The sequence below is a fragment of the Ctenopharyngodon idella genome, chromosome 6 (genome assembly GCF_019924925.1).
Source record: "Ctenopharyngodon idella isolate HZGC_01 chromosome 6, HZGC01, whole genome shotgun sequence".
In the NCBI taxonomy this organism is placed as follows: Eukaryota; Metazoa; Chordata; class Actinopteri; order Cypriniformes; family Xenocyprididae; genus Ctenopharyngodon; species Ctenopharyngodon idella.
The window spans coordinates 33,485,800-33,503,371 of record NC_067225.1 but is presented as its reverse complement, the minus strand read 5'-3'; the positions used below and the strand labels follow the sequence as shown (position 1 = coordinate 33,503,371).

Here is a 17,572-nt window from a genome sequence, read left to right as displayed (position 1 = left end):
TAAAAAATAGATAAAAATATACTGTAGTGTGTGTGTGTGTGTGTATATATATATATATATATACACACACACACAGACATATATTATATATAATATTAATATAATATTAATATTATATATATATGCACACACACACACACACATATGTGTGTGTGTGTGTGTGTGTGTGTGTGTGTGTGTGTGTGTGTATTTAATTACATGTTCATGTATCATAGAATGTACTGTGTATTGCTGAGCAAAGAAAGAAAGAAAGAAAGAAAGTTGCAGTAATATGCTACAGTTTGGTACTTTCATGTACTATTTTCATATATTTTAAGTACTTTGATCATCTTTGGTCATTAAATCTTGACCTGCAGTAAGATTCTTCTCTGTTTCTTGTCTTTGCGGCTCAACATGAGTCTGTTCACACCAGCATGATAATAGATGAATCTCATTTTCTCTACAAGGTCACTTTAGAGGTTCATGATGGGTGAAAAACTAATATTCACACAGATTTAGTAACCGTGTTTGATAGTGATGATGCTGTACTGATGAAGACACTCTTGATTTCTCTGTTTTCACAGCAACATAATTTCACTCAGTAAAAAGCTGGATAAAAGAGTGAAGTAATCCTTCCCAGCGGGAATGTAAAGTGTAATTGGACTTACGTTCGGCTCCACTGGCCAAGTGTGCTCAGCTACAGAGCGCAGACGACTCCTGAGCACTTCAGAGGAGTTTTCTGCCTCTTTAGGTCTATTTTTACGCTCACAAACATCTCGATCAGCAGATTCTTCTAATGAATATCAAGGGGGAACATGAGCTGGACTGTTCGTGTTTAACCAGGATTAATTAGCTGGTGATTAGATGAAAAGAACAAGCAAAAGCACACACACACACACACACACACACACTACTAATACTATCATGTCTATAACTTCAAGCATATAAAACATTTCATTTGCGTCTGTGCGGCTCGTGTTTCTGAATCCAGTCTGTCCAGCAGTCGTGTCCTCTGCAAACAGCCTCTGTCCAGTGGATTGGATGTCAAGACTACAGCTCTAATTATAGATTATCGACCCCAAACTAAAACTCCACATCAATGCAGAGAAGAGCTGTCTCGCCCGCTCCTGCTGAGAACACGTGAGAGACGGGAATCTTTCCCCAATCTTTCCAGTGGAATCAAACAGGACTCCTGGTTCAGGCTCATCTTGCTTAGCAAGTTTAATGTGTGAGAGCAGTGGAAATGTAGGGAGGGATGCATTTTGCATTAAAAAAACATGAATTTCCATGTGACGTTCATCTACTCGCCCCATAACTGCTGTGTGAGATGATGCTGTCATTGATTAGTCACTGATTACAAACACACACATGATCTCACATGAATTTCTTTTCTACATCACAGCAGATTCATGATTTCCTCATCCAAACTCACACGCTTTAGAAAACTAATAACACTCCTGATGGTTTTCTTGAGATAATTGAACAGTCCCTCACAGGAAGCTGCTGTATTTCCGTTCATTTACACTAATGCATTCACATCACGTGTCTTTCCTCATCTTCTCTTTTCATACTCTCTTGATTTACTCCTTCATCTGTAGATCTCTGATTCACACTAAAACAGCGAGGCAGGATGGAGAAACCAAAGAGAGAAACTCATTTCCTGGATGAAACAGCAGTGACTACAACACTGCAAGAAACAACATGGTTTCTGCCATGTCATGCATTTTGAATATGGAATGTAAAGGGAGATTTTTAAAATGTTAATTTTAATCATTTTTAACCATTTCTTAAGTATCAGGTTTTAAAGAAACCAGCATAATTTTCTCTGAAATCAGCATTTCTGAGCTCAGTCTAATTTAAATAGTTTAAATTCCAAACAAATTCCTGAATTTCAATTGATGTAGCAAACAGGATGCAGAATTATTTGAATTTTAAGTGGAAGTAAATGCAAAGAAAATCAAAGAAAAGTATGAAAGCTTGTTTGAGACACTGAATTGAAAATAAAAAAAGGTAATTGCGACTTTTTATCTCACAATTCTGACTTTATAACTGGCGATTCTGACTTGCAATTTATATAAAGTCAGAATTGCATGTTATAAAGTCAGAATTGCGTGTTATAAAGTCAGAATCGCGTGTTATAAAGTCGAAATCGCATGTTATAAAGTCAGAATTGTATGTTATAAAGACAGAATTGCATGTTATAAAGTCGGAATTGCGTGTTATAAAGTCGAAATTGCGTGTTATAAAGTCGGAATTGCGAGATATAAAGTTGGAATTGCGTGTTATAAAGTCAGAGTTGCTTGTTATAAAGTCGAAATTGTGTGTTATAAAGTCGGAATTGCGTGTTATAAAGTCGAAATTGTGTGTTATAAAGTCGGAATTGCGTGTTATAAAGAAAGAATTGCGAGTTATAAAGTCGAAATTGCGTGTTATAAAGTCGGAACTGTGTGTTATAAAGTCAGAATTGCGTGTTATAAAGACGAAATTGCGTGTTATAAAGTCGGAATTGCACGATATAAAGTTGGATTTGCGTGTTATAAAGTCAGAATCGCGTGTTATAAAGACGAAATTGCGTGTTATAAAGTCAGAATTGCGTGTTATAAAGAAAGAATTGCGAGTTATAAAGTCGAAATTGCATGTTATAAAGTCAGAATCGCGTGTTATAAAGTCAAAATTACGTGTTATAAAGTTGGAATTGCGTGTTATAAAGTCAGAATTACGTGTTATAAAGACGAAATTGCATGTTATAAAGTTGGAATTGCGTGTTATAAAGTCAGAATCGCGTGTTATAAAGACGAAATTGTGTGTTATAAAGTCGGAATTGCGTGTTATAAAGTCAGAATCGCGTGTTATAAAGTCGAAATTGCGTGTTATAAAGTCGGAACTGCGTGTTATAAAGTCAGAATCGCATGTTATAAAGACGAAATTGCGTGTTATAAAGTCGGAATTGCGTGTTATAAAGTCGAAATTGCGAGATATAAAGTCGGAATTGCGTGTTATAAAGTCAGAGTTGCGTGTTATAAAGTCGAAATTGCGTGTTATAAAGTTGGAATTGCGTGTTATAAAGTCAGATTTACGTGTTATAAAGACGAAATTGCATGTTATAAAGTTGGAATTGCGTGATATAAAGTCAGAATCGCGTGTTATAAAGACGAAATTGTGTGTTATAAAGAAAGAATTGTGAGTTATAAAGTCGAAATTGCATGTTACAAAGTCAGAATCGCGTGTCATAAAGTCGAAATTGCGTGTTATAAAGTCGGAACTGCGTGTTATAAAGTCAGAGTTGCGTGTTATAAAGTCGAAATTGCGAGATATAAAGTCGGAATTGCGTGTTATAAAGTCAGAGTTGCGTGTTATAAAGTCGAAATTGCGAGATATAAAGTCGGAATTGCGTGTTATAAAGTCAGAATCGCATGTTATAAAGACGAAATTGCGTGTTATAAAGTCGGAATTGCGTGTTATAAAGTCAGAGTTGCGTGTTATAAAGTCGAAATTGCGAGATATAAAGTCGGAATTGCGTGTTATAAAGTCAGAGTTGCGTGTTATAAAGTCGAAATTGCGAGATATAAAGTCGGAATTGCGTGTTATGAAGTCAGAATTGCGTGTTATAAAGTCAGAATTGCGTGTTATAAAGTCAGAATTGCATGTTATAAAGTCGGAATTGTGTGTTATAAAGTCAGAATTGCGTGTTATAAAGTCAGAATTGCATGTTATAAAGTCGGAATAGCATGTTATAAAGTCAGAATTGCGTGTTATAAAGTCAGAATTGCATGTTATAAAGTCGGAATTGCATGTTATAAAGTCAGAATTGCATGTTATAAAGTCGGAATTGCGTGTTATAAAGACGAAATTGCGTGTTATAAAGTCGGAATTGTGTGTTATAAAGTCGGAATTGCGTGTTATAAAGTCGGAATTGCGTGATATAAAGTCAGAATTGTGTGTTATAAAGTCAGAATTGCATGTTATAAAGTCGGAATTGCGTGTTATAAAGTTAGAATTGCGTGTTATAAAGTCAGAATTGCATGTTATAAAGTCGGAATTGCGTGTTATAAAGTTGGAATTGCATGTTATAAAGTCGGAATTGCGTGATATAAAGTCAGAATTGTGTGTTATAAAGTTAGAATTGCGTGTTATAAAGTCAGAATTGCATGTTATAAAGTCGGAATTGCGTGTTATAAAGTTGGAATTGTGTGTTATAAAGTCAGAATTGTGTGTTATAAAGTTAGAATTGCGTGTTATAAAGTCAGAATTGCATGTTATAAAGTCAGAATTGCATGTTATAAAGTCGGAATTGTGTGTTATAAAGTCAGAATTGCATGTTATAAAGTCGGAATTGCGTGTTATAAAGTTAGAATTGCGTGTTATAAAGTCAGAATTGCATGTTATAAAGTCGGAATTGCGTGTTATAAAGTCAGAATTGTGTGTTATAAAGTTAGAATTGCGTGTTATAAAGTCAGAATTGCATGTTATAAAGTCAGAATTGCATGTTATAAAGTCGGAATTGTGTGTTATAAAGTCAGAATTGCATGTTATAAAGTCAGAATTGTGTGTTATAAAGTTAGAATTGCGTGTTATAAAGTCAGAATTGCATGTTATAAAGTCGGAATTGCGTGTTATAAAGTTGGAATTGCATGTTATAAAGTCAGAATTGCGTGTTATAAAGTCAGAATTGCATGTTATAAAGTCGGAATTGCGTGTTATAAAGACGAAATTGCGTGTTATAAAGTCGGAATTGTGTGTTATAAAGTCAGAATTGTGTGTTATAAAGTCAGAATTGCGTGTTATAAAGTCAGAATTGCATGTTATAAAGTCGGAATTGTGTGATATAAAGTCAGAATTGCATGTTATAAAGTCGAAATTGCGTGAGAAAAAGTCACAATTACCTTTTTTATTTAGTGACGGAAAGAAGCTTCCATAGAAAAGCACTTGAAAAGCAGATAGATAGATAGATTTACTCATTTAGCAGAGAAAATGATGCTGGTTTCTCTCCATCTATGACACACACACACACACTCATACATTAGCACGCTCATTAAACCTCCTGCGTTAATGTTTCTTTTCTAATTTACTGTTTGATTCTCGAGTCATTGCTCTGACGCTCCCTGAGCTTCTGCTCACCTGATTACAGTAATTACAGCTATGAGACTAATGACGTGCAGCTTCACAACCCTCTGAAGACCTCCTGCTGACAGTGATGGACACGACAAATATAATCAAATATGAACCTTCCTCAAACTGAACGACAATGCTGAAACATACTCGAGCGGAGCAGATCCGACAGGAATCAAGATTTCAGAAACAAGCGAAACAAGATAAGAGTAATAAAGTGATTTCAAGAGTCTCGATAAGATGTTTCCTTCAGCGTTTTACATGTGAATACACGGCTTAAAACACAACCAATGAAGAACCTGCAGCAATATTCATTCAAAGATCTGCTGTTTGGACTTCTAAAATGTTAAAACTTAGATTTGAGGTTTTATTTCATTCAAAATCTAAAACTACTCTTGTGAAATAAATGTGGAATCTGCAGGAAGATCTAAACTTAACAGAACGACAACCATGAGCAATCAATGGCGTCACAGGTGCATTTCCACCCACTCGTGACCCTCTCAAACACACACACACACACACACACACACACACACACACACACACACACACACACACCGGCCATAACCGGCTCTCTGGAAATGAGCCAGTGTGTGTGTGTGAGACAGTGATTGAAAACACACTAATAGCACATGACGTCTCTCATTACTACAGTCTTTCAGAAGTGTGAAGGTGGTTAGAGAAGCATGTGACATTAGTTCATATGAACGCTGCTGTCTTAAAGTGACAGTTCACCTGTAAATGATCATTCTGACATCATTTACTCAGAGCAATGAAGAATTAATGCATTTAATAAAAGCATACAAGCCTCATGTGACATTAAGTACTTTAAAAATATTTCATGATATTTACAGTAATTTTTTACAGTTTAACAGTGTTATACACCATGCAAAGAGCAGCGTGAACATCCTGATAAACATCTACTTCTGTGTTGCACCGATGAAAGAAAGTCATACGGATTTGGGCATTGAGTTCTGCTGTTTTAGGTGATCTGTTCCTTACACACTCTCATCGGACAGTGTGTGTGTGTGTGTGTGTGTGTGTGTGTGTGTGTGTTTTCAGTAAGACTATAAAACAGAAGCTGGAGGCTGAAGGTCATGAGAGTTTTTCGGTTGGCCGAGCTGTCAAAACTCTTTCTCTGCTGTAAAGAGAGAGAGAGAGACAGATGGACACACCAGTAAAGAGGACGAGTGCACGGGACAGAGAGTGAGAGAGAGCACAAATACACAACTAGTGCTTAACCACAGTCATGTCACACACACACACACACACACACATACTCTCACACTCACACAGACTCACACTCACACACACAATCACACTCATACACAGACTCACACTCACTCACATGCACACACACTCTCACACCAACACACACACACACTCTCTCTCTCTCTCTCTCTCTCACACACACACACACACACACACACACACACAGACTCACACTCAAATGCATACTCTCTCTCTCTCTCTCTCTCTCTCTCACACACACACACACACTCACACACACACACATACTCACACTGAATATTAATTATTAATTTGAGTAGCACATAAATCATCATATTATGAATGCTTTAGCAACAAATTATGAACAGAATCAGAATTCAACAAGACGAATGATTACAAATGCTTTAATAAACTCCTTAAGAATGCTGACAGGGACTTCAATTCATCCTCCTCTGTTATAGTCAATAATTCTATATTAATGTTCACCTGAAGATAAACTACAGACACATGAGCCAATCAGAGAATGACACAGAAACACACGATCTGTGCTTTCCTGCATTACAGATGTGCTGCTTAATATACAGAAATAAAAAACCAGGGTGTGCAATTCTACATCCTACAACACCATCAAAAACTGAAGAGATGCAGAAGAAAGAGTAAAAGCCGAGACTGAGGCTCTTCACACAGGTCAGGACGTTCTGAGGAGACGCGCTGATTCACAGTGTGCTGCGACGTCAGTGTGTGTGTGTACTTTCGTTAGGACAGTGTGCTTGATTGACGCTTTTCTCAGAGTGACACGTTCTGCAATAAAAAAACGTTAATAAACCAGTAAACCAGTTCTGATGTGCTTCTAATGCATGTGATTTATACTGTCAGCAACACCAAGGTAACGGTTCAGAATGTTTATGAGCAGGTAAACAGGGAGATCAGCTGAAGCACACAGGTGAGTCACAGCAGTCAAGTCTCGTTTCTTTTCCAAGAGCAGGTTCGATCCGATTAGCCGAAGACGAAGACTGAGGAAGACAGACGGATGACTGACTGTCTGCAGGTCAGTATCCATGATACTCGCCGACACTAACATGCGCGTCTCTTTCATTTAGCTGATCTGTGTGTGAATTAATGCATTCTGTTACAAACATAGACTCACATTTAAACACTGTCATATGATTTATTCCCACAGTGTGAAGGAATCGCTACGGGAGGTTTGTAACTTTATTTTGCTCATTAAACTTCCTGCCGGTTGCAGCTGCTCTGGTCATTTAACTGGAGCAAAGCCAAAGACCAGCACTGACGGATAAATACCAACATATGCGCTCTATCTCACACACATTCACATTCTGGTATAAAACATCATTTTTTTCAATCTAATCAGGTCCTGATAGATGAAGCGCACTTTTATCTCACTGAATATCCGGTTTCACTCAGAAATATGTCGTATTACAAAGGTAAAATGAGTTACAAACGCTGTTTCATGTTGACTTCATGGTTTCTGCCAACAGCATCATCTCAGGCTGTTGTGTGACTGAAATAGCAGCTTTTAGACGCCGCAATTCAACCTACAAAACAGCAAGAGCATCATTTTACTCAGCAGAAAGCAAAAGGCCACATCCAGTCCTTCATTTATCCTGTTATGTTGTTTTTTCCTCTAATAGGACATTTGTACTTTGACCCACAAAACTGGGCTTTACAACCCTGACTGACAGACTGATTGACACACAGTCCTCTGCTTCACTTCATGTGTCCTGTAACCTGTGTGAAATATTATTACAATTTAAAATAAGTGTATAATAAATGTAATTTATTCTTGTGATCAAAGCTGAATTTTCAGCATCATTACTCCAGTCTTCAGTGTCACATGATCCTTCAGAAAGCAACAAATCGGCATATTAGAATGATTTCTGAAGGATCATGTGACACTGAAGACTGGAGTAATGATGCTGAAAATTCAGCTTTGATCACAGGAATAAATTACACTTTACTATATATTCACATAGAAAACAGCTGTTTTAAATTGGAATAATATTTCACAATATTACTGTTTTTACCATGTTTTTTTTTTTTTTTTTGTATTTTTCAAATAATTGCAGATTTTATGAGCAAAAGAGACATTAAAAATATTAATTATTCCAAACTTTTGGCCAGCTACAAACAGATCATATTCATTTCAACCCTTTACTACAAACCTAATGAACAAATACGCCACATAAATAGCAGGAAAAAAAATGCAAAGAAAAGTGGAAAGAGGGAAACAGAAGAGCTTCTCTTCTGTACACAAATCAACATCAGAAGACGTGAAATATAGCCTAACGTTCACATCAACACTAAAAGCTTGAACTAAATCTTTGGACACCATAGATCAAACCCGTCAGCTGGTGTTTACGAGGTGTACGTCTCCTTCATCACTATAATGGTGCGGCACACGCACAGCTCCATATAAACCAGGCGGAGCAGCAGATGAATCAGTGTTTCAGTGCAGGGCAGATTGCCCGCACACGTCTCTGTCGGCCTGCGACCATGCTGCTTTTTTCACAGCAAACTTAAATGGTGGTGCCTGATTCACACCTGAGCTGAGAGGTCACACACACACACACACACACACACACACACACACACAGCCTACCTGGCTCTATAATGATGGGTATTAATTAGAAAAACTGCTGACGCCGGCTGCAGAAAGACAGCAGAGCTCAAAAGGCCACGTAAGACACGAGTTTTACAGCACAATGTCGTCACATGAGAGACGTATGTGTCATATCCATCACATCATCACACCGAATTCATCACATTAGCAACACTCACTCACATAATACAACTTCACCTCCTTTTGATGATTACATTTTTTAACCCAGCGAATGGGTTGTTTTAACCCAGCGATTGGGTTGTTTTGACCCAGCAATTGGGTTGTTTTAACCCAGCGATTGGGTTGTTTTGACCCAGCGATTGGATTGTTTTAACCCAGCGATTGGGTTGCTTTGACCCAGCGATTGGATTGTTTTGACCCAGCGATTGGATTGTTTTGACCCAGCAATTGGGTTGTTTTAACCCAGCGATTGGATTGTTTTGACCCAGCGATTGGATTGTTTTGACCCAGCGATTGGATTGTTTTAACCGAGCGATTGGATTGTTTTAACCCAGCGATTGGGTTGCTTTGACCCAGCGATTGGATTGTTTTGACCCAGCGATTGGATTGTTTTGACCCAGCAATTGGGTTGTTTTAACCCAGCGATTGGATTGTTTTGACCCAGCGATTGGATTGTTTTGACCCAGCGATTGGGTTGTTTTAACCCAGCGATTGGGTTGTTTTGACCCAGCGGTTGGATTGTTTTAACCTAGCGATTGGGTTGTTTTGACCCAGCGATTGGGTTGTTTTGACCCAGCGATTGGATTGTTTTAACCGAGCGATTGGATTGTTTTAACCCAGCGATTGGGTTGTTTTGACCCAGCGATTGGATTGTTTTAACCGAGCGATTGGATTGTTTTAACCCAGCGATTGGATTGTTTTGACCCAGCGATTGGGTTGTTTTGACCCAGCGATTGGATTGTTTTAACCCAGCGATTGGGTTGTTTTGACCCAGCGATTGGATTGTTTTGACCCAGCGATTGGGTTGTTTTGACCCAGCGATTGGATTGTTTTGACCCAGCGATTGGGTTGTTTTGACCCAGCGATTGGGTTGTTTTGACCCAGCGATTGGATTGTTTTAACCCAGCGATTGGATTGTTTTAACCCAGCGATTGGGTTGCTTTGACCCAGCGATTGGATTGTTTTGACCCAGCGATTGGATTGTTTTGACCCAGCGATTGGGTTGTTTTAACCCAGCGATTGGATTGTTTTAACCCAGCGATTGGGTTGTTTTGACCCAGCGATTGGATTGTTTTGACCCAGCGATTGGGTTGTTTTGACCCAGCGATTGGATTGTTTTGACCCAGCGATTGGATTGTTTTGACCCAGCGATTGGGTTGTTTTGACCCAGCGATTGGATTGTTTTGACCCAGCGATTGGGTTGTTTTGGCCCAGCGATTGGGTTGCTTTGACCCATCGATTGGGTTGCTTTGACCCATCGATTGGGTTGCTTTGACCCAGCGATTGGATTGTTTTAACCCAGCGATTGGATTGTTTTGACCCAGCGAATGGGTTGTTTTAACCCAGCGATTGGGTTGTTTTGACCCAGCGATTGGATTGTTTTAACCCAGCGATTGGATTGTTTTGACCCAGCGATTGGATTGTTTTAACCCAGCGATTGGATTGTTTTGACCCAGCGAATGGGTTGTTTTAACCCAGCGATTGGGTTGTTTTGACCCAGCGATTGGGTTGCTTTGACCCAGCGATTGGATTGTTTTAACCCAGCGATTGGATTGTTTTAACCCAGCGATTGGGTTGTTTTGGCCCAGCGATTGGGTTGTTTTAACCCAGCGATTGGGTTGTTTTGACCCAGCGATTGGGTTGCTTTGACCCAGCGATTGGGTTGTTTTGACCCATCGATTGGATTGTTTTAACCCAGCGATTGGGTTGTTTTGGCCCAGCGATTGGGTTAAATGTTTGCCCAACCTGCTGGGTAGTTTTATTTAACCCAACTATTGTTTAAAAATGACTGTATTGCTTGCTTAAAATGAACCCAAAATATGTTGGAAATGAACATTTATTAATATGCTTAATGAATAATAATTAAACAATAAACATTTATTAAATTGCTTATTAATAAATGTTCACCTTTTGATTATTATTGTTTCCTCTAGTAATTATGTGTCTGATTTTTAACTTCCAACATATTTTGGGTTCATTTTAAGCCAGACATACAGTCATTTTTAAACAATAGTTGGGTTAAATAAAACTGACCAGCAGGTTTGGCAAACATTTAACCCAATCACTGGTTTTGTCCATTTTCAACCCAACTTGGGTTGTTTTTAACCCAGCATTTTTTAGAGAGTATATTCACAAATATGTTAGCAAAGTCTAACCTATCTTCCTGGAACACTGTAAAAATGTATTTTGAACCCTTCCCTTAGCCTACTGTACATTTATTTCATGGAATAATACAGTAAAATACTCTGTTTGGAAATAAAAAAGTACAAGTCACCTTATAATTTACAGTGTAAGAACTGTCATTCCATTATTCTTTTAGTTATGTAGGGTTTTATGTTCCATCTTATGTTGTTAAATGATTGTTTATTGCATTATATGAGTGTCGTGTGTTTTGTATTTGTGTGTATGATTGTGCTCTTTCTGTATATAATAGTATTTACATCTGCTTGTGATTCACTTTGATGTGTCTTTCTCTTCACCACCTGTGACTTTAAAGTCCCTCTGAAATCAAAATTTAAGTTTTTTAGCTTTGTGTAAAACACACATCTCTGAACATCATGACAGCGGTGGTTTTGACTCGTTTATTTATTTAACTCTTCCTCTCCGGTTTCCACACTGTCTACTACGATTAGCAGTTTTTGCTGACTTGAGCGTGTTACTCTGCAGTTTCCCGTCAACGTGTTTTATACTCATACACGACTATCTAAACACACAGCAGTTTACACACATCTGCTCCAAAACAGAGTGGAGAATTTCAGCACGTTTTAAAAACACCTTATTATCTACAGTCCTGTTCGTACTGCCCAAATCACCACTTCTAATGCCTAAAACTAAAGCAGTTTTTATACAGCACACACAAACAGTGCTTTAGTAACTTTGAAGGATGACTATGGCATTGAAAGAAAGCTTTGGAGGAACTAATGGAGAAACTAATCCTGCATCTACACCCACACAAACTGCTAATTCGATCCAGTACTCATGATAACATTGACTAATGGGTCCACTGTTCAATTAAACATAATTATGATAAAGATTAAACCAGTTAAAGAGAAACAACTACATCCGATAGGAAGGAAGTGGAAAAATATGGGCAAATGGAGAAAAAAGATAAATCTTCAGCTGTGAAAACAAAAGGATCATAAGTGACAGATATAAATTACATCAAACAGACAATGATTTTTGATGATTTACATAATAAATGTTCAGATGCCAATGCAAAAACATTAGTTGCATACAGTGACCTCAAAAATCTGATCCATTCATTCGATCAAACTTTGATCATTTTAATTGTGTGCTATAATAAACTTGCTTTGACTCTTTTGCATCTAATGAATGGCCTTTATTTGGGGACCGAATGTGTAAACTCTGTTTACTCGAATGCATTTGTGCCTCGGGTTTGCTGAGATTCATTGGAGCTGTCCGCGTTGAGCCGTGTCACCCCCCGGGTGGTTTCTACCGCGACCACGTAACACTATCTTGGTCACCACTTCCTCTATTCATATTACTCAACTCCTGTAAAAGGTTTGCCTTTATAGATTCAGGAGGAGTCAGATAGGCGTATAATATTTTCTTCTTAGATTATATTATCTCAGGGTTTACTCTCATCACTGCCGTACCTCCTAGGCCTACCAAGCCTACCTAGGTGGGGTGTGTTAGCCTTCCGTTCAGTGCACCACAGCTGGCTCTTCGCAGGACAGCTATGCCTGCTGATGCACTCCCACGGCCCACTCTGTTTGGCAACCTTGACTGACTTTTTAAAGTCCATCTGAATATCTTTATAAAAATCTGTCTTTTTCAGACAGTCAAATGGATTCTCACTCTACAACAATAAACAGACTGAGACAACACTAGTCTGAGGGCAGTCCTCATTCTCATTTTATTATTTCTTGCAAAGGCAAAAGCTAAATACACCACTCTATGGGCCAAATAAATAATTACATTTTAAAGCTTACGCTCTGTTTTTTTAGTAATGCTTCTCTAACACTCAAAAAAATGGTACGTTAGATTTACTTATCTTTTTTATGTCAACAGGTTAACCACGTAATTTGGTTATGTTGCATTTAATTAACATTATCTCAGTTAACTTAAATTTATTACATAAGGTTAACTCAATGCTATTTAGTTGAATCAGGTTAACATTCTTAATTTTGTCCAAAACCATTAATTAGTGGATGCATTCAAGAACAATTTTCACAAAACCTTTACTCTGTAAAGACTCTTGTTAGGTGTTAACCAGAAGATGGTTTTATTCCATCTATGGCATGCCCAAAATAGTTGTTTTTATTATTAAAACAACTTTAATTGTTGTTAGCAGGTCCTCAACCCAAGCACATGTTCTACGCTTCACCACAATGCCAGTCTCAGACTTATTAACATAACAGAAACTTTTAAATACTAACATAATAGAACAGTAAACATTAAAAAGTCCCTCCATTTTCTCATGTTGCTAAAAACTGCTTAAAATAACACTTTATTTCAACATTTACTCTCCCAGATCAACCCCTTTGTAAAGCAAGTCCTGTTTGATTGAGTCCTGGTTGAGTTTACTTGATTGAAACATGTTATTTTAATATGAAAACATCAAGTTAAGTCAAAAAGTAATCGTTTCAAGTCAATTTAACATGAAGCAATTAAATCTGAACCAGAAACCTCATACAATGATGTTGAATCAAAATAAGTTGTTTAAATAAAGTGAACAGCATCAAAAAAACATTTTTTGAGTGAAGGAAATCAGGTGTCTTCTTTGATCTCCTGAGGGTTGTGGTCTGGAGCTGGCATTAGCATATTACCTGCATGCGTCAATTGCTATGTTATTGCATCTATCATCTTTATTCATCTTTGCAGGATGTGGTATACACTCACTTGAGCGCACAGCATGTGTATGTTTTCATGTCACGTTTAAGAAATCTTCATAGACCCCAGAGATTTTCCAAGTTCAACAATTTTCTGCTTTTTGTTATATCTTTTCTTATAATTTAAATCTTTATAAAATTGTTTGGAAGAGAACACTCCATTTCTCTTGACAGCGTGCTGCGGTGCTGAAACCAGCGCCTCACATTCCCTTCAATGAGCCGCTGACTCGCGCGTAATTGAGTGAGATTAGACGCGGTCGGAGGGTAACGCTGAGAAGATACAGGGTCGTAGTGAGCATGTCTACATCTGTGGCTGATATCACTAAAACATGCTGTAAATACATCATTTAAGCAATGATATATAACAACTGCAGAGATGATTCAGTACTAGAGGATATGTTAAAGTACTGCCAAAGACTGTGAGGGTAATTTGATGCACAGAAACTGAACAGTATTTTCTGTTTAAGTACTTGATTAAACAGTGCAAGTGTGTTTTGGTGATCGCAGACGTTTGTAATTCAGCCTTCGATTTTGCGGCAGTTTATAATACAGGATATGAGAATCCAGGTCTGGATGTTCCTGAGAGAATGAGGAACAACGCTGAAACATTCTGCGGGATTTTAACTGAAATTCCAAGTTCACGTGAGCTCTGGAGAAGTTAAAACAAGGAAAATTGAAACTGAATATCTTACAAGCATAAGATGAGCCTCTAAACGACATCAGATCGGGTTTCTTTGGCTTGTAATGAGAACCTTCAACCTCAACACAACTTGAGAAAGATTCTCCGGGTAAATAACTATTAATAGCAAGCTTTCAGAGTGATATAATGAAACAGCAAAAAGTCATACAGACGCATATTCTGTTGCTGAACAATCCCATGAAACATCTGTAACTGCATGAGATGCACAACAAAAGACAGATCTTTCAGCTAAACATCCTCCATACTAACTCAATTCAGCGTGACAGGGTTCTCTACTAAACACAGCTATTAAAATGATATAAGCAACCAGAAGGAAATCAGTAAAATGCATGAAATGCACAACAAAAGTGCAGCAGATAACAGTTATTTTTCGTGTACCAGCCCTTTCCCATGAAGAACAAGAGCCCTAAACAGAATGATTCATTGCAGTATAAAGGGTTCTTTGGGCAGATATTATTCAAATAAACAAAGCTTTTTAAACTATCAGAAAAAAAGTCACATTAGAAAAAACACTGAGCCTCAATACAATGATCCAGACATCTTTGGGCAGATATGGTTTTAAACTGAAGCATTAACGCCATTAAAAAGCTTTAAAGAATTCTTAATAATATAATAAGCAACCAGAAGGAAAATGCATCAATTTCTATTGCCAAAACAAGTAATTATGCATGAAATGCACATCAAAAGTGCAGCAGAAAACACTTATTTGTCGTGTTTCACTCTAAAAAATGCTGAGTTAAAAACAACCCAAGTTGGGTTAATAAAAAATGGACAAACCCAGAGATTGGGTTGTTTTAACCCAGCGGTTGGGTTAAATGTTTGCCCCAAACATATTTAACTCAACTATTGTTTAAAAATGACTATATGTCTGGCTTAAAATGAACCCAAAATAGGTTGGAAATTAAAAATCAGACACATAATTACTAGAGGAAACAATAATAATTAAAAGATGAACATTTATTAATAAGCAATTCATTAAATGTTTAATTATTATTCATTAAACATTAATAAATGGTAATTTCCAACATACTTTGGGTTCATTTTATGCAAGTAATATAGTCATTTATAAACAATAGTTGAGTTAAATAAAACTGCCCAGCAGATTGGTCAAACATTTAACCCAACCACTGGGTTGGTCCATTTTCAACCCAACTTGGGTTGTTTTTAACCCATCATTTTTAGAGTGTAGTATTCATATAAACAAATCTTTAAACAACCGGAAGAAGAGTCCCATCATCATCTATCACCAGAAGAATCCCGCCACTCTGTAAACATGTTAAACATGAAGCGCTTTTCCACAAGGAACAGTTTATTCAGCCTCAACACTAAACAACCCATTAAAGGGTTTTTGGGTAGATATGGCTCTAGACTGAACTATTCATATTAAAGAAGCTCCAGTGAAGCTTTTGTTCGAGTGATATACAGCTCGAACAATCCTGCCACCCTGTAAACATCCTGTCAAGTGCGCGAACAAAAGCGCGTGAGGAGAAGATGACAGAGAGAAGCTCTTTCAGAAGCTCTTTGTTTTGGTGGTTCCAGCAGCAGAAGAACACAGTGTTATACTCACACGTAAGCGTGGTAGATGAACGCCCATCCGCGCGGTCTCTCCAGCACATTGTAGAGGAAATTCTGCAGGCGTCGGTAGAACGCGTTGCGCTTCGGCGGCCTCTTCCCGGAGATGCTGGAGCGCTGTTTGCTCAAGATGCTGCCGCGCTTCGTCGCCTCCGCGCCCGCGATCAGCAGCGCGCCGTCTCGGCTCGATTCCGTCGCGCCCGCCTCCAGTCCCACGAAGCCCACCTTCAGCTTCTTCTCGGCCTGCGGGGCGGGATACACGCCACCGTTGCGGGATTTCTGCACCATGCTGGAAGTGCTGTCGTCATGGAGATCCGCTGCTGCTGATGCTGCGGGTCTTCCGCCCTTCGCCAGGTGCGAGCATCACTGCGCGCGAGAGGTGCGCGGCGCTGAGGGCGCGCGGAGGAACAAGAAGCCAATAGCGATGCGAAGACGATCTGCAGTCTCTCTCTCTCTCACTCACTCACTCTCACTCTCTCTCTCTCTCTCCACACACACACACACACACACACACACACACACACAGGTTAGAGCTTGTTTTGGTGTTGAGAAGGAAATGAGACCTGTAGTAAGACCAGCACAGCATCTTTGGCGGGTTTAACATTTTCCCCAAATTGATTATTTGTTTTTGTGCCAAAAAAAAAATGAGAATATGTATGATGAGGAAACATCATCGTACATATTCCCAGGGTCGACCCTTTTGGTTTGAGCAAGAATAAAGGTCAAACTCATATTTTATATTATAATGTTGAAGATTTTTTCTTTGTAGGTTCGACTGTTCCTGGAGAGCTTGTTTTTGGTGTTGAAAAGGAAATTAGAGCAAGTGGCTTAGCAAACACACACCTGCAGAGGTGCAAGTTGAAAGAAAAAGCTGCAGTCTTGAACGGAAACAACTGTACACTCACTGAAGGAAATAGGCTTGTTTTCAGCAGTTGTTTCCATTCAATGAGAAGGAAATTAGACCTGTTTTGGTGTCAATGACAAGAATCTTACACAACCTTATAGCCATAAATGATGTTCTTTTTGTTCTGAATCTGGATTTGACTGATAAATTTGCCTGGTCACCGTGATTTTGCCAAGTAAGACAACATATTTTGTTGATCCTGGAACAACATTCCAGTCTGAAAATTAAGTCTTAACCCTATTCCTACCCCTAAACCTAATCCTACCCATAACTTATCCCTAAAATCAGAGGGGAAAGATAGGTGAATAACACTGATGTAGAAGCACCTAACCCTGGTTGCAAGCCTAAACTTGACATAAACAGTAAACTTGTCCCTCAAATCTGATTGGTTGATTGGAATGTTGTTCCAGGATCAACAAAGATGT

At 38.3% G+C, this 17,572-nt stretch overlaps 1 protein-coding gene across 3 annotated transcripts in view; it reads right to left on the bottom strand.

The window, feature by feature from the left end:
• LOC127513934 (potassium voltage-gated channel subfamily KQT member 2) overlaps positions 1–16,956 on the bottom strand; it is a 56,315-nt gene extending 39,359 nt beyond the window's left edge. For 2 of the 3 annotated variants that reach the window (XM_051896166.1, XM_051896167.1), the window contains exon 1: positions 16,239–16,954. In XM_051896166.1, coding sequence (XP_051752126.1) covers positions 16,239–16,531 — 293 coding nt within the window. In that variant the 5' untranslated portion in view covers positions 16,532–16,954. Of the gene's footprint in view, positions 1–16,238 lie in introns of all 3 variants that reach the window. The other variant, XM_051896168.1, reaches the window with a different exon arrangement.
• Positions 16,957–17,572: the final 616 nt, after the last annotated feature.